This window comes from Enhydra lutris, unplaced genomic scaffold (genome assembly GCF_002288905.1).
Source record: "Enhydra lutris kenyoni isolate GAN:26980312 unplaced genomic scaffold, ASM228890v2 scaffoldscaffold122, whole genome shotgun sequence".
Classification (NCBI taxonomy): domain Eukaryota; kingdom Metazoa; phylum Chordata; class Mammalia; order Carnivora; family Mustelidae; genus Enhydra; species Enhydra lutris.
The window spans coordinates 203,947-226,072 of record NW_019154206.1 but is presented as its reverse complement, the minus strand read 5'-3'; the positions used below and the strand labels follow the sequence as shown (position 1 = coordinate 226,072).

The following is a 22,126-nucleotide window of genomic DNA, read 5'->3' as shown; positions in this document are numbered from 1 at the left end:
CCAGGAGACGCGGCGGCGGGGACGGCGGGTCCCGGACTGCCCCGCAAGACGAGTCTGCCGAGGGTCGCTGTCACCCGGGGTAAGGGCCAGGTGCGGCGACGCCCGGGAGACGCAGCAGGTCCCGGGTGGCCCCGCAGGACGAGTCTGCCGGGGGTCGCTATCGCCTGGGGGACGCGGCGGCGGGGGTGGCAGCTGCCGCATCCCCTGCAGGACGAGTCCGCCGAGGGGGGCTGTCACCCGGGGGACTCGGCGGAGGGGACAGCGGGTCTCGGGTCGCCCCGCAGGATGCCGAGGGTGGCGTCTCGGGGGGTGGGGAAGGGACGCGGCGGGGGTGGCGGGTCCCGGGTCGCCGGCAGGACGAGTCCGCCGGGGGCCGCCGTCACCCAGGGCCCCGCGTCCGCTCACTGCGTGGCGTGCAGTTTCTGGTGGTCGAGGAGGTGGACCATCCAGGGGAAGGCCTTCCCGCAGACGCCGCACTCGAAGGGCCGCTCGCGGCTGGAGGACTCCCGGCGCCGGCCTCCATTCGCGTTTCGGGCGCGGGGGCCTCGGCCCGCCGCCTCCAACCGGCGGGCCTCCCCGGGCCCCTCGCCCCTGGCCCGCCGGGGCCTCTTGCGCGGCGGCTGCAGCAGGTGGATCTTCCGATGCTCCTCCAGCACCGAGGCGTGCAGAAAGGCCTTGCCGCAGTCGGGGCACGAGAAGGGCCCCTCTTCCAGGTGGCGTTTCTGGTGCTCGATGAAGTGGGTGACCCAGATGAAAACCTCCCCGCACTCGGCACATGTGAAGGGCCGTGCCCCTGGGGGGACTTGGGGCGCCGCTGAGCTCCCAGAGGAGGGGGCAGCAGCCAGCGGTTGCCCCGCCTCTTCAGGGGAGGCTTTGGGGTCTTTGAGTAAGGGCAGGTGGGTGCCGCTGGCATCGCTGTCCCCAAGACCCTTTTGGGGACTGCCACTCTGAGCACTGGGGAGGGTGGGGTCTGCAACCCAGCCGGGCTGAGGGCTCGGGTGCAGGGGCCCCTCCAGAGCAGGCCCTTGGCCTCCAGTGCCCTGAAGCGCAGTGTCCCTGGGGGCAGCCTCCGCCTGCCAGGCACTCCCTTCTGCCCGGGCAGCGTCCTGGGCCTGCCTGGGGAGGGAGTGTCTGTTCCTCAGGGCTCCGTCCCCAGCCGGCCCGCAGGGAGGTTCATCCCAGATACTAGGCTTCGGAAGCAGGCAGCCTGGGCCTGGGGAGGGTGAGGGGAAAGGGTTAATTGTTAGTGAAGGGGCAGGGGCTGGAGGCCACACCCTGGGCATCTTCGCGTTCCCCTCCTCCCAGGGACTGCAGAGACTCTACTTGGTAGGGCCTTAGTGCCCTCAATCCTTTCCTTTCTTAAGATAAAGGGATGAGGGGGGCAGATCCCTCAGCCCTGGGGCCCCTTGTCCTCACCTGGGTGGGAGGCTGAGGGGACCTCGTGCTGCAGCGTCTTCGGACCGTCTGTCTGCATGCTAGGAGGCTGAAGCCCTGGTCAGGGGGTGGAAATGATTGAGTGGCTGTTGCGGGAGGGAGGAGGGGGCGCGCTACCAGTCCCCAGTCCTGGTGTGCACAATTTCTGGGGGAAGGTATAGCATTCGGCATCAAAGCCCCCCCAACACTGCTATCAGCAAAGTCTAACCCTCACCGGACCTTAAATTCATTCCCAGCCCTCAGGATTGCCGAAGGACCCAAACACTCACCGAGTGAGCCCAGGGTGCAGGATGCCTCGGCCCCCGCCCTGGCGTGGGGACTCCGCTGGGGCTGGGAAGGCTGCAGCCACTCGCCCTCCTGGGGGAGCCCCAGCTCCGATGCCTGGAATGGCAAACACAGTCCTGCTCAGCGACTGCCCCGCGCTGCGCAGGGCTCCGAACAGCCACCACAGCAAAAGGACAGCATCGCCTCCCTTAAAAAATCCAGGAATGTAAAACTAAAGCCACCACTCCTCCCCACCCCAATCCCAAAAAAGGTGCCAAAAAAAAAAAAAAAAAAAAAGCCACCAAACTGATAAACAGTATTTAGTAAGAGTTTATTGTGCAAATAAGAGTAGCCTACGAACTGGGAGCTTTCAAATCCAGGACTGATGTGAAGCCTGAGGGCTTATACAGTGAAAATGAGGAGGTTGTTTAACTTTCTTGGGGGTGGTTATTAAAAAGGGGGTTTCCAGACAGCAGGGGCTGGCTCAGAGTGACTAGCTTACACTGCGTTTAGGAAGAGGACTTAAGTTTCTTTACTGAGGTGGCCCAGGTTATGTTTTGCTTGTTTGGCAGAACACACCAAACGAAGTCTCACTTATGTGGTAAGTGGTTTTTGTCTGCTCAGGGGATGTTCAGGTCTGGTCTCCATTTTGTATTTAATTTTTGCACCCCAAAGGTGCATTCGCAGAGGGCTGTTACTAGGACTGGAGACATAAATCGAGGGGCCCCCTGTGCAGAATGGAAACTCAGGGCCCCTTTGTGATGGTTAGTTCTAGGAGTCAATGTGACTGAGCTAACGGATGGCCCAATAGCTGGTAAAGTATCATTTCTGGGATTTGGAGCAGGGGCTGTCTCCAGGGAAGACTAGCTTTTGTCCTGGCTGTGTGAGTAAACATGATCCTCACTGGTGTGGGTGGGCCTTGCCTAATCCATTGAGGGCCCAAGGTGAGCACAAAGCCAGAAGGGTGCAGTTGTGCTCTCTGCTTGAGATGGGATAGCCGCCTTCAGCCCTCACATTGGACCCCTCCTTGATTCTTGGGCTTTGGACTCAGAGTGAGACTCCTCTGGTCTAGACTTCTGGGCCTGAGATGGAGTTCTCCTGCCCTGGAGATGGCTTTCTGGCGTCTCCAGCTTACAGACAGCACTTCAGGGACTCCTTGGCCTCCATGGTTGTGTGAGCTAGTTCCTTTCAATACATCTCTCTGTATGTCTATATAAATCCTACTGGCTTTGTTTCTGTGGAAAACCCAGACTAGTACACTCACTCGAAAACCACTGAGGATTTCACAGCAGCAATATGCCATTAAACGGAGTCCCAGGCCCTATGTCAGGTCAATATCACCTGAGGTCAGTATCACCTGTGGGGCTCTGACCTGTGCCTCCCAGCTGCACTGTGCCTGAGAACAAGTCCCCCAGAGGGTGATGCGCAGCAGTGGGGCTCCATGTTTCACGTGTCACCAAAGTGTTCCTGTCACCCATCCCACCAACAGGCACACATCCCACGCAAAATGGAGTCTCTCAGAGCTTGCCACTAAGGAGTGAGGATCTGAAATGTGTGGCCTTGGTTTGCATCCCAGCTAGCCCTACTTGCTGGGTGGCCCTGGGCAAGGGGCTTTCCCTCTTTGGGCCTGAAAGGGCATATCTGCAGAGCTTGCTCAGAGCCAGGCACCCGGCAAGGGCTTGGCGAACGGGTAAGATTTGAGAAAGTGTGCTGGGAAAACAGGAAGTGATGCAAATCAACCAGGAGGTCAAGCTCTTGTCAGAAAAGCCTGTCTTGGGTTGGACTCTGCTTTCTGCAGCTCTCACCCACCAGGGATACAGGTGTGGGGATAAAGGGCCCCCCAAAGGCACAGGCTGGGACTGCTGGGCACTAGGGACTGATGGAGGGAGGGGTGGTGATGGGGTGTGGTGGGAGAGAATTAAGGTATGAGGTTCTTCACTTTCAAGCTGGGAATATGTGGATGGTGAGATTGGCTGAATTATTGATTTTCTGTTTCTTACTAAATACTAGTTTCCATTGTAAGACAAACATTGGTTGAATTCTATAATAGTCACCAGAGGGGCCACCATCTGCAAGGGAGAAGACAGGAGTCCCTCTCCCTCTTCCTGGTACCTGACCATTGTGGTCCAAGACCATGACCATGGATGGTGAGGGATTGAGAGAGAAGGCCCAGGACCTGTGTGTGTATGTGTTCGTGGGGTGGGGGCATGTTAGGGCATGTTAGTCCCCCTGACTTGGAGGTGTGGGCCACCATCCAGAGACATCTGAAAATAGCGACACACTTGGGCCAGGCACAGAAACTAGGACATCTCTGAGCCTTCTCTATAGCTCCAAACACAAAAAATGTCCCCAGAGTCCTGCTGACCAGGGCTCTGATTATTCCGTGGACAGTGTGGGGCAATGAGTGGGATGTGGGGACCCACATCTGTCGTCTAACCAGCCAAGAGAGAGAAAATAAGGACAATGCCAAATATGACTGCCGGCCGGCCCTTTACTGCTATTGAGGGATTGCTGCTAATGGTTTTCGTTGAGGCAGTGGAGCTGGGTTTATATCTAAAAAAAGAAGAGTCTGGATGCTTTGCCAGGGGCATGTGGGTGTGTATGGGAGATATAATAGATGAAGGAGGTCAAAAGTTACAAACTTCCAGTTGTAAAACAAGTCCCGGGCCTGTAATGTGCAGCATGGGGGCTACAGTAGATAATACCGTATTGTATATGCAGAAGTTGCCAAGAGAGCAACTCATCACAAGAAAAAATATCTATAACTTGTGGCGATGGATGTTAACTAGACTTATTGTAGTTGATCGTTTTACAATATATGTGTATATTGAATCATTATGTTGTACACCTGATACTGACATAATATCAGTTCACATAATCAATTATATCTCAATAAAAAATTAAAAATATTATAGGTACAGCTGGGTGGGGGGAAGAGTCCTTAAAGCCCAGGCCCTACTTGTAGTGCATGGAGATGGGGTGTGAGCACGCGTGTGATTACCGAGGGGAGGATCCAGAATGGATTCTCACTATGTGTCAGGCACTCATGGCCCATCTGGGGCTGACATCTCCATCACATGCCAGAAACAGAGCCCAGGGCCCATGAAACTTTTTGTAGAAAGGGGTTTCTTTCAATAATGTTTAATGTCTTTTCTAATCACTCAGGAAGAACGGTGAATATGGTGACTAGTCCAGCCTAGAAAATATTCTTTATACCACATAGTCATAAAATATAACTTTTACTATTTCGGGGAAGCTCATGCATATAATCTTGATATGATTCTTATCGGACAAAAATTCTTAGGGCCCACAAAAGTCCCATTACAACCCCGGGTCCATTACTCGATCACCCTGCTCTCTCTACTTTGGTGTATGCAGTGCGTAGTAGTTTCCTGTGGCTGCTGTAACAAACCATGACAAGCTTAGTGGCTGAAAACAACACAAATTTCTCTTACAGCTCTGAAGGCCAGAAGTCGGAAATCCGTTTCCCCAAGCTAAAGTTTGTCTGCCAAGGCTCATTTCCTCGGAAGGCACCCAGTGACAGTCTGTTTCCTGGCCTAGTCTCAGCTTCTAGACACACCCACGTTCCTTGCCCTGTGGCCCTAACTCCATCTTCTCTACCTCTGTGCTCGGGTCACTGTCCTGTCTCTGTTGTTAAACCTCCCTCTGCTCCCTTGTATAAGGACACTTGTGATTATAGTTAGAATCCAATCAGACTGGATCCAGGGCAATCTCCTTTTCTCATGCTCCTCCTTTAATCACACCCACAAAAAGTCCCTTTTGCCACCCAGGGTGACACTCCCAGGTTCTAGGGGATGAGGACGTGGACATTTGGTGAGGCAAAGAGGGTGGGCGGAGGCCTAATTCAGCCTACCACATGGTGTGTGTTTGAAGTTGTCCACACTAAAGAGTTTTTACAAAAAGATATTTTGTCCTGTCCGCCTAAAAGAAGACAACTAAGAATAACTCCTCTCCCCCCCCAGCCATAGCATATCAGAGAGAAATTCACACAGGTGAATTCAAGGACGGGGTGGTCTGCGGCTGACAGCTACGAAGGTACGCAGGTGGTTTGGTGGGCTGAGCTCTTCCGCAGAGCAGTGGGTGCATTACTCATCTTTTGTCTCATGTTTTTGTTTAGATGTCTTTTTTCCGTTGTTAGTAATTAACTAAAGAATGAAAATGGTCTCCAGGCAGAACATAGTAGCCAGAGAAGAAAAAAGATACAGACTAGCGGGTCCTTCATAAAAACCGCCATGCAAATCAGAAAACCTCAAAATAATACTAGACCCCTGCATCATAAGAGGGGGTGGTCTCTGGGAACACAGAAGGGACTGAACTTTGACTTGATGGGAAATACTATCGTTTTTTAGTGGCTTCTTAATTTAACTTAATTTTTCTTAATTTTACTTAATTATATAAACTTGACTGTGGGTGTGTGCATGCACGTACAGGTCTGTTAATTTTAACACGTATATAGATTCATGAAACTACCACCACAGTCAGGACCAGAATGGTTCCACCACCCAGAGCAAACTCGCTCGTGCTACCCCTGTAGAGTCTCATTTTCCCTCCACCCGGAATTCCTGCCTGGCAACCACTAATCTGTTCTCTGTGGCTATCATTTTGTCTTTTCAAGAATGTCCTATAAATGGGATTTCCTACGATGTACCTTTTGAGATTAACTGTTGTGACAGCAGAGTGCCCCTCAGATCTATCCAAGTTGTGTGTGAATCAAGAGTTTCTTCCATGATTTTGCTGGGCAGTATTCCGTGGTGTGTGGGATAAATGACTGTTCATTCAATCGCACACACACGTGGGCCATTTCCAGTTTGGGGCTATTACAAACAAAGCTGGTGTGGATGTTTGTGTGCAGGTTTTTGGAGAAACGCAAGGTTTTGTTTCATCTGGGTAAACACCCAGCCCCAGGAGTGGGATTGCTGGGTCATATGTCATGTACTTCTTTTTGTAAGAAACAACCAAACCGTTTTCCAGGTTGGTTTTGCCACTTTGCATTCCTACCAGCAATGAAACAGTCCGTTTTTGCACTCCCTTGCCAGCACTTGCTGTTGCCCCTCTTTCTACTTTTAGCATTTCCAGTAGGTGTGTAATGATATCTCATCGTGGTTTTAATTTGCATTTCCCTGATGGCTCTTTCCATGTGCTCCTTGTAACATTCCCATTTTTAAAAGGGAAGCAGGTGACTCCTGTCCTTTTTCTCTCTGAGGGTGGACATAGAAAACAAAAGGAAGCCAAAGATGCTTCGAGGTTGCTTGTGGATGGTGTTGGTGTGAGGGGGTGCTGGGAGGGGAAGTTGGTAGTATTGGTCATGACTGAGGGAGGCCACACGGCCCCGTATGAAGGAGAAGTAGGATATCTCAAGGACACCTGGACTGACAGTCACGTGCAGGGGATGAAGGTCCTGACAGGGCCTTAGCACTGATGGTTAATATTTGACAGAGCGGCAGATTAGTGGGAGCCAGAGGGGCCTGTGGTCTGAAGAAGGGTGAGGTCACAGAGGTGACGGGAGGTGAGAGCAACGTGCTGTGAATCTGATGCCAGAGGGAAGGGAATGTGGTTTGGTTTTTGTTTCCTTTGTGTTTTACCTGTTAACACATCTGCATGGTCTGTTTTAATCACTCCAGTCCCTGCTGGGGGCCTGTCCCCATCACTCCATGAGCTCCAGCCATACCAAGTTTCCCTTGGTCCCTGTCATGCACTGTGGTCCCCTCTCACTTGGGGCCTTTGCAAGAATAGATCTTGCTGTCAGGGTTGCCCTCGTGGAGTCTTTCCCAGCCCCTCCGAGAATCCACAGGGTTCCCAGGTATGAGACTACTACAGATACTAATACTATGGATGGCATCTGAGCCAGGGCACCCAAGCTCCCATGTGGCAGCACTTGGGGTGGCAGCCCCAGAAATCTTTCAGTATGCCCAGCATGTGGCTGTGGATTATACATGAGGACGGGGACCCCAGCAGCTGGCTGGTGCCTAGTAAAGGACTGGGTGGAGGGAGTGAAGACAGTCTGCAGGAGAGCACGACTGTGGGAACTGCACCGAGCAGCAGCAAGCTTTGGGATTTGTGGGGCTGGTGAGAATGTGGGGTTCAGGCTTCCGGGAGTGTTGGGACAGCCTCACACAGAGCTTGGATGGGATGTCCTTCAGCCTGTCACAGCACTGTGCTCATGGTGCCCCAGGAATATAGGAGCGTGGAGCCAGGGCCCCGGGCTCACCTGGGATGGGTCTTTCCGGGACTTCGGGCTCATCCCTTCTTCCTCCTCCCTGTTGCTCTTGTCCTGGTGTTCGGTGAGAGATACCAGAACTGGGTGGGAGAAAAGGATGGTGAGAGACCGGTGTGACCCAGAGCCCCTAAATCCCCAGATTTCCTGCACAGGGAGGGCATCCAATCCCAGGAGCATCTCTGAAGACCCCCCCCCCCCGCCAGTGAGGGCAAGGCAAGAGCAATAGTATGCCTTTATCCTTCCAACGAACTTCTAAATGCAGCCCTACCCCCCTGCTCCGGACCTTTCCACGGCTGCCAGTCATGAGGCCATGGTGACACGAGAGGCAGCTGAGGACAGGTCTTCTCATCCAACGCTCCATGCCCATGTGTGCCCCTGAGAGGCCCTTGAGGACATTGCCTGCAGCTCTGACTAACATGGAAAGCCTGGACATCCCTCACCTGGAACCTTCCTCAGGTGGAATGCGGTCAGGGAGCAAAGACAGTTGAAGCAGTGCCCCATGGGTATGCCGCAGAACACGTTGTAGGAGGACAAAAGCCAGGGCGGGATGACAGTGACAGAAGGACACCATTTATAGGGTTAGGACATGGGAAACAGAGCCATACACCGTTGGATACAAATAAGAGGAAAAAGTACAAACATGCACATGCAATGAGGAACTCAAGGCCTTGCCCCCCTTGGGCTGGCCAGGGTGCGCGGGGCAATAGGAATGCGGAGCAGACCTGCACTGTGGACCCAGTGAGCCCCGCAGTGCATGTCATTTCTTTAAAGAACAACCTTTCAGGTTAGGCTCTGAGATGGCTTCACGGCAGTTACATGGGTGTCCATTATAATACTTCTCATACAGTTCTGCAGGCTGAAAATGTGTCATATAAAAAGCAAACAGTTGCTTTGGAAGGCAATTTGGCAGTTCCTCAAAAATGATACGTAGGGTTACCATATGCCCCTAAACTTCTCCTTCTTGGGTGTGTTCGCAAGAGAAATGAAAACATGTCCAGACAAATATTGTGAGTTTTCATAGCAGCATTGTTCATCATAGGCAGAAAGTGGAAACGGCCCAAATGTCCATCGAATGACAAAAGAAGAAACGAACTGTTGATGTCCGTACAATGGAATATTACTGAGCCTTAAAAAGAAGGAAGTATTGATACACTTCACAGCATGAATGAACCCTAAGTGAAAGAAGCCAGACACAAAAGGCCATATATTATATGATTTCATTTATATGAAATGTGCAGATCAGGCAAATCCATAAAGACAAAAAGTAGATTAGTGATTGCCAGGGGCTGGAGGAAGAGGAGAATGGGGAGTGACTGCTAATGGTGGGAGGTTTCCTTTTGGGGTGAATGAAATGTTCTGGAATTAGATGGTGCTGATGGTTGCACAACTCTGTGAATATACTAAAAATCACTGAGTTGTATATTTTTAAACAGGTGAATTAAAGAGTATGGGAATTGTGTTTCAATAACTATTTTTAAAAATCAAACAGGAAGGTAACGTTGCCAAAAATGGCAGAATAGGGAGCTCCTGAAATCAGTCCCTCCACTAAGGCAACAATTAAGCCAGCAAAAACTTTCAGAGCTAACTTTTTGGGAACTTGACTCTGGTTAAAGAAAAAGAGAAAGAAAAACAAAAACAAACAACCAAAAAACCAACCAAGGATAAGAGAATGCTTAATGAAGAAAAAAGCTATCAAATTTCAACTAGGAGGTGTGGTGGCATTTTTTACTTACCTGCCTACCAACCCCATTCTGCAGCTAGGAAGGGCTGTGCGGACGGCGGTCTGTGGTATTGGTGTGACTTGCTGAAGCTACAGGGAACAGGACAGATCTTGTTCCCAAAGAATTGCATTTGTATGTTCGTCTGGTGACCTGTCTGGGGACTCCCTGAAGGATTAGTTCAGGGATTTGCCTTTGTTATGCCCTCTCAGAACCCTCAGTGGCCTCCTGAGCAGCATTTGTCAAAAGCATTAAAGGCATATACTAGCCACAGCCACCTGTAGCAGGGGTAAGAGATGGAACCAGCAGCAGAGAGGCCAAAAAGCCTAGGAAGGAAGAGGCTGGAGAAGGAGGTACATGTGGGAATAACGGCTTCACCAGGGAGTCTAGCAGGCCATGCATATGATCAGTACTAAACACATGGTAGGAAACGAGAAGACCCCAGGCTTTCAACTCTGGTTGACCGTTAGGCCCCATGTATCCAGGAAGACGCAGGACAGTCGTAAATTCAGAGGCGAAGCACTGAAGGAGCACCTCAACTCAGAGCCAACCTACAAAAACGAGGCAGTTTTGTTTTGTTGGCTCCAGGCATTTAAGGAAATTTCTGTCATGGCTCTGGCCCAACACTAAATTAGTGAAACAAACTCTAGTGAGCACACACAGCAAAGAATGTAGTATTTACAAAAACAGTTTAGAAAAGTTTCCGAAGTAGGGCACCTGGTGGTGCAGCCAGTTAAGCTTCTGCCTTCGGCTCGGGTCATGATGCCCGGGTCCTGGGATCGAGCCCCGCATCGGGCTCCCTGCTCGGAGGAGAGCCTGCTTCTCCCTCTTCCCCTGCTCATGCGCTTGCTCTCTCTCAAATAAATAAGTAAAATCTTAAAAGAAAGAAAAGTTTCCAAAATAAACAACTAGAATCCATAGTAAGCAGCATAAACAAGCCGTGTGGAGGGAAGAGAATTTGATCTCCAGAGTTATCACATTATATTATCAAATACTAAAAGTGCCTGATTCCCAACAACAAATTAAGGGGCATGCAAAGACCTAAGAAAGTATCTCTCATTCACAGGAATAAAAAGAAGTTAACAGAAACTGTCCCTGAAGAGGCCCAGACATTGGATGTACTAGACAAAGATTTTAAATCAACTGTCTTAAATACCCTTAAAGAGCTAAAAGAAGGGACGCCTGGGTGGCTCAGTTGGTCAAGCCGCTGCCTTCAGCTCAGGTCATGATCCCAGCGTCCTGGGATTGAGTCCCACATCGGGCTCCTTGCTCAGCAGAGAGCCTGCTTCTCCCTCTGCCTCTGCCTGCCACTCTGTCTGCCTGTGCTCACTCTCGCACTCTCACTCTCTCTCTCTTTGACAAATAAATAAATAAAATCTTAAAAATAAATTAAAAAAGGGGCGCCTGGGTGGCTCTGGGGTGAGCCGCTGCCTTCAGCTCAGGTCATGATCTCAGGGTCTTGGGATCGAGTCCTGCATCGGGCTCTCTGCTCAGCAGGGAGCCTGCTTCCCTCTCTCTCTCTCTGCCTGCCTCTCTGTCTACTTGTGATCTCTCTCTGTCAAATAAATAAATAAAATCTTAAAAAAAAAAAGAGCTAAAAGAAGCGTGAACAAAGAGCTATCAAAAATCAGGAGAATGATGTTCTCAACAAATAAAGGATATCAATAAGGAGAAATTATATAAAGGAGCCAAATAGAAATCTTCTGGAGCAGAGTACAGTAACTACAATGAAAAATTTGTTGGGGGGGGGTGTTTCAACTTCAGATTTAAGCTGGCAGAGAAAAGGATCAGTAAACTTGAAGGTAGGTCAATTAAAATTATAAACTCTGAGGAGCAGAAGAAAATGAACAGGGCCTAAAGGACTTGTGGGACACCATAAAACATACCGACAAACACCTAACAGCAATCCCAGAAGGAGAAGACAGAGAAACAAAATGTTTGAAAAAAACGATGGCTGGAAATTTCCTAAAATAGATGAAATACTTGAATCTGCAAAGAAGCTGAACAGATTCCAAATAGGATGAAGTCAAAGAGGCCCACACGGAGACACACTGTAGTCAAACTGTTCCGTGGCTCAATACATCAGGGTCAAGCTATGTGATGTGCTGTATTGATAGACCACGTGATCATCTCAGGGACACAGAAAAAGCATTTGATGTAACCCGATGCCCTCTAATGATAAAGACATCAAAATTATGAGGGACTGAAAGCTTCCCCCCCCGAGTCAAGAACAAGGCAAAGATGTTTGCTTTTACCGCTTCTATTCAACATTCTACTGGAAGTTCTAGCCAGAATGGTTAGGCAAGAAAAAGAGGGAGAAGAAGTCATCTAACTTGGACAGGAAGGGGTTCCTGGCTGTCTCGGTGAGTAGAGCATGTGACTCTTGATCTCAGGGTTGTGACTTCAAGCTCCACATTGGGGGTAGAGATTACTTAAAAATAAAATCTCTTAGGGTGCCTGGATGGCTCAGTCATTAAGTGTTGCCTTCAGCTCAGGTTATGATCCCAGGATCCGGGATCGAGCCCCACATCAGGCTCCCTGCTCAGTGGGAAGCCTCCTTCTCCATCTCCCACTCTCCCTGCTTGTGTTCCCTCTCCCGCTGTCTCTCTGTTAAATAAATAAATAAATATTAAAAAAATAATAAAATAAAATCTCAAAAAAAAAAAACATTGGAGAGGAAGAAGAAAAACTATTTCTATTCACAGATGGCATGAGCTAATAAGTGAATTCAGCAAAGTTACACGATACAATATCAACACATAAAAATTAGTTGTTTCTATAAAACATTAATGAACAACCCAAAAAGGAAACTCAGATTTCATTTGCAACAAAAAGAATTAATTCTACTTATAGAATAAAAAAGAATAAAATACTTAGGAATAAATTTAGCCTGGGAGATACAAGACTTCTACATTGAAAATGAAAACTCCTACTGGAAGGAATTAAAGAAAATCTAAATAAGATTATTATCAATTATTATTATTAATAAACACATTCTGCATTCACAGATTGGGATACTTAATATCGCTAAGATGGCAACACTACTTACTGATCTATAGGTCCAATGCAGTCCCTTTAAAAACCCCAACAGTCTTTTTTCCTTCTTTTTGCAGAAATGGAAAAGCTGGTTCTAAAATTTATCTGAAATTCCAAAGGACCCAGAATAGCCAAAAGAGTCCTAAAATAGGACAGAGTTGGAAGACACATACCTCCTGATTTCAGAACTCACTATAGAGCTACAGTGCCGGCATAAATGCAGACATACAGAACCGAAAGGAATTGAGAGCCCAGAACTAAGCCCACATATCTACAGCCAGTTGGTTTTTCACAAATGTACCAGAACCATTCGGTAGGGGAAAGAAGAGTCTTCAATAGTGGTGCTGGGACAACCGGTAATCTACATGCAGAAGATCAAAGTTGGACCCTTACTTTGTACGGTATACCCAGCAGCGCCTGCTACTTGCCAAATGCCCATCCTTGGTTCTTCCTGCTACTTCTGTCCACCCATGCCTCCCCCTCCTGTCTTGGCTGGGCACGACACTAGGTGTCTCGTACTGTCTACTGTCCAGGACCCACCTGAAGGTAGATGCAGAGCTCTTACTATCACAAAGCTCACATAAACTAGGACAGAGAATAGACATGCAGGGAAAGGATAAACCCTATAAACATTGCAGACAGGTGAGGACCCTGGAGAAAGGAGCGGGGTCCTTTGTGGTAGCCTCACAGAGGGATGGATGTCTAAGCCAGGCCTAGATGATGAGCTGGCTAGCCTTGGATCCAGTGAGGTTCAAGGCTTCAGGGCTCCGGGGCGGGGTGGGTGGTGAGGCCGAGGCCCTGGAGGCAGATGATCAAGGCACGCAGTCAGGACAGGCATCTGGGGTCAGCCCCCCTGCAGGGCTGGCGTGGGAGGACCACTCCCTTTGCTGCTATGGACAGAGGATAGGATGGTAGGTGTGGGGAGAGCAGGGATCTGGGCCTGACATTGAACTTTTGATTGCTGAGGCATCCATTTCAAAGACCTCTATCTGGAATAAACATATTTGCAGCTGTGTGACACAGCTTCTAGCAAAAACAAAACAAAACATAACAAAACAAAACAAAAAACAAACATAATGAATTGGGCTGTCCCCACTCATGGAGGTCCCTTTTTCAGAAAGCTCTCAGTTGGGGTGACCCGCTTCACCCTACTCACATCCTAATTCCCATTCTTCTGCTTTAAATTAGACCATATCTCTGAGCCCCTAGACAGCCTCCCCCCATAAAGGCTGAGCCCCTGGTGCGCACGCTGTCTCCCAGGGCTCTCCCTCTTGGGCCCCAGAGCATCAAGATCTATAAATAGGCTGCAGTGGGCACGACACTCCTCCACATCCAGGTTCACTGCTGGGAGGGCGGGAGGATACGCCATGGACTAAGATGGGGAGAGGTTTGTTCTGTTCAGTTATTTTCCAGACACCCGCCATCAGAGACTTCAAGTGGAAATACTGGGTCTGTCTTCATCCTGCGCTTCCACCACGGTGACTGGAGAGGGCCAGCCGCAGCAAAGAGGAGAGCTGGGCTCCTGCTGGATCCCATCTGGGCTTCAGCGCCCCACACGCAGCCCTGTCCCAGCAAGCTCCCAGGCTCCCTTCCCTCAGTGCACATCTCGTCCTGCCCCTTCCCACTCCTCACCTGCCGGGAGCTTCCTTTCCCAAGGAATGAAGCCCAGTGTTGAGGCAGCAGCACGCAGATATCCCTCAGGCCCGGCCACCTGCTACTCCAACTACCTCCCTGTCCGTAGGACCCCAGCCTGGCCCGATGCAAAACATGTACACGACTCCCTTGCTGAAAATGATAGGGAACCTAAAGATGGCGACAGCAAAGCATTAACACCAGCCTGGGCCTTCCAGGCTTGAAGCCCTGGGGGTTGCATGGGTCCACCAAGGACCAGACACAAAAGCTTTCTGGCTCCTTCGTTCCTGGAACAGTGAGTTCCAAGGGCCACTTTATCTGCCTTGCCCGTCTTCATTATTTCACAGGAACCTGGGAACAAGACTCCATGACACCATTCGGTGCCTTCCAACCGGGACTATGCTCCGGCCTCTGCAAAACGCGACATGCAAAACTTTCCTGAACGAGTCAGCCCGCTCCCTGCGGGCAGTGTGGAGGCCTGGGAACCCTGTTTTCTGTAGATTTCAAGGCTTTTCTGAACCTTAGGCCTGAAGACACCCTCATCACAGCCCCCATGCTAGGCCCTGAGGGTTGACTTCCTCCAGATGTGATGCGGTCTACACTTCTGTTGACATTACTGGGAAAGAGGGAGCCCCAGTCCATGGGACTGGGGCCTGGGAGGATGGCAATTCCCCACAGGGTCACAGGGGCAAGAAAGCATGCGGACAAAGCCCCTGCAGCGGGCAGGGGCCAGGAAGAGAGGAGCTGTCGGTTCACCTGCGGACCTGCCGGCTCTTTGAGACCCGTCCGCTGTGCTCTCTCCTACACCCGTTCTGTGACAACTGTGGACCGGGGCGGCAGTCTCCACAACCAGCCCGTGGGCCTCCAGGACAGGTCTGTGTCCCATGGACTGCAGGGGAGGACAGGACAGGACCTGGTGGGGGGGCATGGTCCACAGTACCTCGTGTGGGCCAAGACCCGGGGTCCTTCTGAGGGAGAGGCAAACAAGTGCAAAGCCGCAGGCCAGATGGACACGTGGGAGGACGGAGAAACGCTCGACTTCCAACTGAGAGAGAAAAGTGAGGCGGACAGAGGCGTGCAGCACAATGACATTTATGTAAAACAAAGAAAAACACAGGTGTGTGATATGACAATGCGCACGGGCAGGACATGTGCAGGCAGGGGCCTACTCGGATGGCCGGGGGTGCGGGGGGGGGGGGGGGGGAACGGGAGGGGGGGGGGGGGGGGGGGGGGGGGAGTAGTGCTGGGTGGACGCGGCACTCTGAGTCCCAAAGGAAAAAGAAGTATGATCCTTGGGCACTGAGCCATGGAGACATTGGCCAGAACCCAAACCCAACACCTGCTCCCCCCGGCAACCACTTGCTCTTCGGGGTGAGGCCCGTCCCCTCACCTTCCTGTTGCGACATCTCTATGAGGTCCTCCACCAGGGTAGCGGCCTCCTTGCAGGTGCGGGGGCCCTGCGACTGCACCCAGGTCCTCATCTTGCTGGGCAGCGCTCCCAGGAACTGCTCCAGCACCAGCAGCTCCATGATCTGCTCCTTCGAGTGTGCCTCGGGCCGCAGCCACTGGCGCAACAGCATCCAGAGATGGCCCAGTGCATGGTGTGGCCCGCCTGCCACACGGTACTGGAACTGTCGGAAACGCAGGCGGCAGGCCTCAGTATCCCCAGGGTTGGGTGGCTCAGGAGCCCCATCCTGCTGCCCCGGGGCCGGGATCTGGGTATTCCTGGGGGAGGCGAGGGCTTTGGGCAACGGGAGCATCTCTCCGGCCTCCGAGGGCAAGCAGGCTGGATCCCAGGACCGTCCCAGCAGCTCCAGACAAACCCAGGTGGCAGCAGGTGGATGCGGTCAGCAGTCAGGGGCCTGCAGAGAGGGGCAGGCGCAAAGTGGCCACATCACATGGTGGCCACCACCTTGCTCAGCACTCCCCTCACTCTCTATGTCCTTGCCAGACCTCTAGTTCCCAAGGAACTGATCCGAGCCCTCCCCATCTCATTCTGACCTAATCTCCTTCCACATGACACTCATGGGTTACATTGGGTTGAAGACAAGGCACTGGTCACCCCAGGATCTTTGTATGCACTGTTCCTACCCCCACTCCTCTCTGATGTTGATCCCAGCCCAGCTGTCACCACAGCAGCATGTCACCATGCTTTGGCACAGGCCATCATCCTCGTCTCCTGGTCTTTAGTGTGCTGTCTTCATGACTCTTACCTCGTCATGAACATACCCCATTTCCTTACTTAGCATACGTCTGCCTCCTTCACTCATTTCGTCATTCACACGGTTTGCTGAGCTTCGAGGGGAACAGGATTCCTGCCCTGGTGGAGTAGCCGGAACTGCCCAGCACAACTCCCTATGGGGTTGGAAATGCTCTCCTTCTGTGCCATCCTGCCTGGTAGCTGCCAGCTAATATGTGGCTCCTAAGGACTGGAAATAAGGAACTGGACTTTCAATTCCCTTTAAATGGAAACAGCCAAATATGCTACATAATAGCACAACAGAAGCTTCCTGCCTACCTATGCTGTCTTTCTTGTCTTTTCCACTAACTTAATACTGAGGGAGAAGGCGGTGAGGACAAGGGGGGAAAGAGACTAAAAACAGAGGGAAAGTGGGAAGGGCAGTGAAAAAAATAGCATTTTGTGCATTTTCCAAGCTTCCTATAGTGAACATCCAACTGAAGAGAACGTTAAAGTTGTAAAAATAAAAATGAGATTTTTTCTTTCTTTTTTTTAAACACTTGTACTCTGTGCTGATCCAATAGTCAAAGTACAAACTGGCACGACCTTTCTGGAAAGCACCACATGGCAGCTTGTATATCAAGACCATTCTGGAAGTTCGCGTGCTGTGGAATTTATCTGAAATTGGGACAAAGATTTAGGCACCAAGAATCACAACAGAAGTGCCCAACAGTCAAGCCTGGCGAGATCAACTACCCTCCCATCACATGGTGGAGAACTTATGACTGCAAAATGCATGGTAACATAACATGCTCAAGGCAGGCAGACGTGACATACAGATGGTATGAGGTACAGGGTAAAGTGGGATGCAAATGACATATGAGGGTCCCAAAAAGGGACGCCGGGAGAGCCCCAAAGGCGCCCAACCAAATGCTACGTTCTTCATATTTCTCTTAATCTCCCCCAAATGGTATTTTGATCATGTTTGACCTTCATCATGAAGAAAAGAAAAAAAAAAAAAAGGAACAAAAACATTTAGGAAGGATTTTTAATGACATGGGAAATGCTTATGACAAGTGAAAAGTGGAGGAGTAGTCCACGTGACTTTTTCCTTCTTGATCCTCTGGAGAACTTTCATGTGCACGTGTGTGGGTTTTACAATCAGGAACGAGAGGTGTACACACGCACGGAGGGCGACTCACGAGGGCCGTGCCCTGCCAGCGATCTTCCCGCCGCTTCTTCCACCAGCAGCCCGTCTGGGCGTTTACAAGCTCCGTCACCCCTGCTGAGACCACAGGCAAAAACACTCTTATGCTGTAGTTTCATATGTGTATTTTTGAAAGGAAAAAAAGGGAGGGCCCGTTTCGCAGCCTCACAGGTTCAAGCAGTCCTTCCTTCTGCTCTGGGATCTCAGACCTTACCCTTCTCTCCGGTGAGCCGGGAAGTGTGCCCCAGGCAGATTCCAGGGTGGAGAATCGCAGCTCCTCAGCACCCTCCAGGGTCCCGGGATGAAGTCTATGTGGGGAGAAGCTGAGTTGATGGAGGCTCTAGAGGGGTCAAGTGGGGCTCCTAGCGGAAAGCGCGTGAGGCCTATGGGCGGGTGTCTGGGGCCCATGTTGGAGGGGGGATGATGTCCTCGTGTGGGGGTCTGGACCATATTGGGGAACCCAGGCTGAGGAGGGGGCCTGGAAGATGTAGGGATCTTAGGCTGATGAGGACGGGCTTGAGGTCTACATGGGGAGCGGCGTGGTCTTGGTGTCTTGGAGATCCGCTCTGGGGGTGATGAGGATTGATGCTAGGGGGTCTCTGAGTGTCACCTGCAGGGCTCAAAGCCACGTGGACAGGCCGGGCTTACCTGCGGTGGGCACCGAGATCTGACGCGGACACTGTGTCAGGTTCTGGGCTGCTGGCTGGTGGGGGGAGGGGGAGCTTGGGCTGGGCCGAGAGGGGTCTGGAGTGGACAAACGAGGGTGGAGGGGCTGTCTGCCCCGGCTAATGGGGAGGGGAGATGCCACCGAGGCCGGGGCTGGGCGGAGCGGCGCGCCGCGGCCCCCTGCCCACCTCCACCTCGGCCCCCCCCGCCTAGCGTGCGAGGCTCGCCCGCCTCCCTCATCCCCAGGGACCTCGCGGCCCCGCGACTGCTTCCCCGACCAGGCTCGGCCCCGCCGCTGGCCTCGGGCTGCGTGCGCCTCCAGCCCGAGCCCGGATTCGTCTCCACCCGCGCTTCCTCTAAAGCAATCCCAGCCAGCGCCCGCCGACACCGGCGCCCTCGGCCCGCCCCGCGGCCCCTTCCCGCGGCCGGGCAGCTCGGCGGGCGCACTGACGGACGAGGGACAACGGCCGGACGGGCCGCGGCGGACTCACCGCGCGCGGACTCCGCTACGGCCAGTGCCGCTCCGTCATGGCGGCGCCTCGGCTTGAGAGCCAGCCCAGCGGCCGACGCGCGGACTACAACTCCCAGAACCCCGCGCGCCGCGGGAGGCCGCCATTGGCCCGGAGAGGCGCGCAGAGTCGTCCCCGAGCGTCGCGCGCCGCGGGTCTCCCTGGCGGAGGACAGGGTGGTAACGCGCGGGGCTGCGCGGGCCAATCGGAAGCCGTTCGGAGTTCTTCACCCCCGCAGCGCCCCAGAGTTACCCTGGACAGGTTCGGTCGCCATGGCAACGGGGCAAGCCGCGTCGCAGTGAGGTTGCGGGGGAGACGGGTGGGTAGGAGGATGGGCGGGGCTGCGTGAGGGCCGCGGTCAGGCTCTCTCTTTGCGGTGTCCAGGCCCGCCCGCAAGCCAGAAATTAAACAATTAAACAACGTAGCGTTTCGTTTGTTCGCTTCACTGTAGGAGCGTCTCACATTGAGCATGCTAACATATTTTTATTTTTTAAATTTATTTATTTTTAAAGATTTTATTTATTTGACAGAGATCACAAGTAGGCAGAGGCAGGCAGAGAGAGAGGAGGAAGCAGGCTCCCTGCTGAGCAGAGAGCCCGATGCGGGGCTAGATCCCAAGGTCCTGGGATCATGACCTGAGCTGAAGGCAGAGGCTTTAACCCACTGAGCCACTCAGGCGCCCCACGTTAACATATTTTTAAAATACACGTCTGTTTTAGTAGCATATGTGCCAGAATAGGATTACTAGATTTCGCAAATAAATAAATAATACAAGAGGCACAGTTAGACTTAAATGTCAGATAACGTTATTTTTTAGTATTACTGTTTCACAGTGTATTTTTTAAAACCTAGAAAATACATGTATAGTAGTATATGTAATTTTCAGTGTAGCCATGTCCCACAGTAGGGTTACCAGATTTAGTAAATAAAAATGCAGGATGCCCCCCTGAATTTAAATTCCGAGTAAACAATAAATACTTTTTTAGTATGAGTGTGTCCCATATTTATTATATTTTAAAATCTTTTTACAATAAATAAATTGAGTATAAGTATTTTTTGATATATATATTTTTTAAGATTTTTTATTTATTTATTTGACAGAGAGAGATCACAAGTAGATGGAGAGGCAGGCAGAGAGAGAGAGAGAGAGAGAGAGAGAGGGAAGCAGGCTCCCCGCTGAGCAGAGAGCCTGATGCGGGACTCGATCCCAGGACCCTGAGATCATGACCTGAGCCGAAGGCAGCGGCTTAACCCACTGAGCCACCCAGGCGCCCCTATTTTTTGATATATTTAAGTGTCAGAATAGGGTTGCCGAATTTAGCAAATAAAAATACAGGACAAATCCTAGCTAAATTTGAATTTCAGAGGAGTGATTTTTTTTTTTATTATAAATTTGTCCCAATAGTATATTTGGGATATACTAAATAATAATAGTAAGGGCGCCTGGGTAGTTCAGTCATTGAGCATCTGCTTTCGGCTCAGGTCATGATCCCAGGGTCCTGGGATGGAGCCCCACATCCAGCTCCCTGCTCAGCAGGAAGCCTGCTTCTCCCTCTGCCACTCCCCCTGCTTGTGTTCCCTCTCTCCCTGTGTCTCTCTCTGTCAAATAAATAAATAAAATCTTTAATAAATAAGTAACAATAACAAATACTATGGTAATTATGAAGAGTATATCTTATTATTTGTCCCAGTATTATATTTGGGACTTTTTTTTAAAGATTTATTTATTTGACACATAGATATCACAAGTAGGCAGAGGGACAGGCAGAGATATAGAGGGGGAAGCAGGCTCCCCGCTGAGCAGAGAGCCCAATGCAGGGCTCGTTCCCAATACCCCAAGATCTTGACCTGAGCCAAAGGCAGAGGCTTTAACCCACTGAGCCACCCAGGTGCCCCTATTTGGTACATATTTAAACCAAGTTCTAATACCAAATATTCTTCTAAATACTAATACTATATTTTACTCTAAATACATTCCAGTAGTATGTTTGGAACATACTTATACTAAAGAATTATTTATTGTTTATTTTAAACTCAGACTGGGGGTAAGGTAATGATTCAAAGGGGTTTCACAGCTCTGGGACTGGGCTCAGGGTGGCAGTAGCTGCCCAGTGCTGAGATGCGGTAGCAGGAGGATGCAAGTGGGGTTGGGGAACCTAACAAAGGAGATGGGAGCCCCACCTCTGGGAGCCTCGGACTGAATGCCATTTATCCGCTGGACAGCAGTGCCTGCTTGGTGCTGTTCGGGGGTGGGGGGTGAGCATATCAGTGAGCAGGACTGATGTGGCTTTGGCCTTAAAGGGCCCGCAGTTTACACCCCAGGAAACAAGTAAAGCAGATGCTTGCTGGAAGTGTAAGTGCCTTAGAGAAAATAAAACTAGGTGTGGACATATACAATCTCGGGAGGGGCAAGAGGGGCCACTTAGCTGGGTGGTCGGTGCTGTGCCTCTGTCTCATCTCTTGCTGGCTGCTGGTCCCTGTAGTGTTGTATTCAAGCAGGCACTGCTACGTGCAGAAGCCACAGATGGGACAATCAAATCCAAGTGCCGAGGACTTACTATGCTCCAGTGACACTGAGTTCCCTGGCTCATTTTCTTGGTAGCAGAAATTGGCCTGACCTTTTGGCCTGACTTACGCATTCATAACACTGCAACGCACCTCAGAAGTAGAGAACATTCACTTAGTTTGTTTTGAGAGCCAGAGGGAAAGACATCTCATCATCAGGCAGTTTGAATGCTAGATCCACTGGGAGGCAGTCTGGTGCCAGGCACAGGTTTCCAAACATTTTGTAAGCAGCAGAAACTTTTGTTCCCAATGACACAGGTAAATCTCAATTTAAAAAGTAAGTTGGGGGGGTGCCTGGGTGGCTCAGTGGGTTAAGGCCTCTGCCTTCAGCTCAGGTCATGATCCCAGCGTCCTGGGGTTGAGCCCCCCATCTCTCTGCTCTGCGGAGAGCCTGCTTCCTCCTCTCTCTGCCTGCCTCCCTGCCTGCTTGTGATCTCTCTCTTTGTCAAATAAATAAATAAAATCTTCCAAAAAAAAAAAAAAAGTAAGATAGAGGGCAAAAAAAAAGTAAGTTAGCCAGAAGCCTTACTGCCCTGCCAGGGGCCGGAAGGAGGCAGAATGGAGAGCACAGCAGTAGGCATCGGGTTCCTTTTTAGGGTGATGAAAATGTTTTGGAATTAGCGGTGACAGTTGCAAAACACCGTGAATATACTAAAAAGCACTGAACTATACACTTTA

General features: G+C 51.0%; 2 protein-coding genes across 2 annotated transcripts; both read right to left on the bottom strand.

Annotated features, from left to right (window-relative positions):
- Positions 1–401: 401 nt before the first annotated feature.
- LOC111139868 (zinc finger and SCAN domain containing 1) lies at positions 402–16,990 on the bottom strand. Its single transcript, XM_022492291.1, has 5 exons — positions 15,713–16,990; positions 7,928–8,016; positions 1,704–1,815; positions 1,417–1,491; positions 402–1,213 (listed from the first exon to the last, which is right to left on the bottom strand). The coding sequence occupies exons 1-5, from the start codon at positions 16,080–16,082 to the stop codon at positions 402–404; spliced, it is 1,458 nt and encodes a 485-aa protein (XP_022347999.1). The 5' UTR covers positions 16,083–16,990.
- Positions 16,991–17,538: 548 nt separating this feature from the next.
- LOC111139845 (pH-response regulator protein palI/prr-5-like) lies at positions 17,539–19,157 on the bottom strand. The gene is made up of 4 exons (XM_022492254.1): positions 19,136–19,157; positions 18,357–18,860; positions 17,923–18,016; positions 17,539–17,783 (listed from the first exon to the last, which is right to left on the bottom strand). The coding sequence occupies exons 1-4, from the start codon at positions 19,155–19,157 to the stop codon at positions 17,663–17,665; spliced, it is 741 nt and encodes a 246-aa protein (XP_022347962.1). The 3' UTR covers positions 17,539–17,662.
- Positions 19,158–22,126: the final 2,969 nt, after the last annotated feature.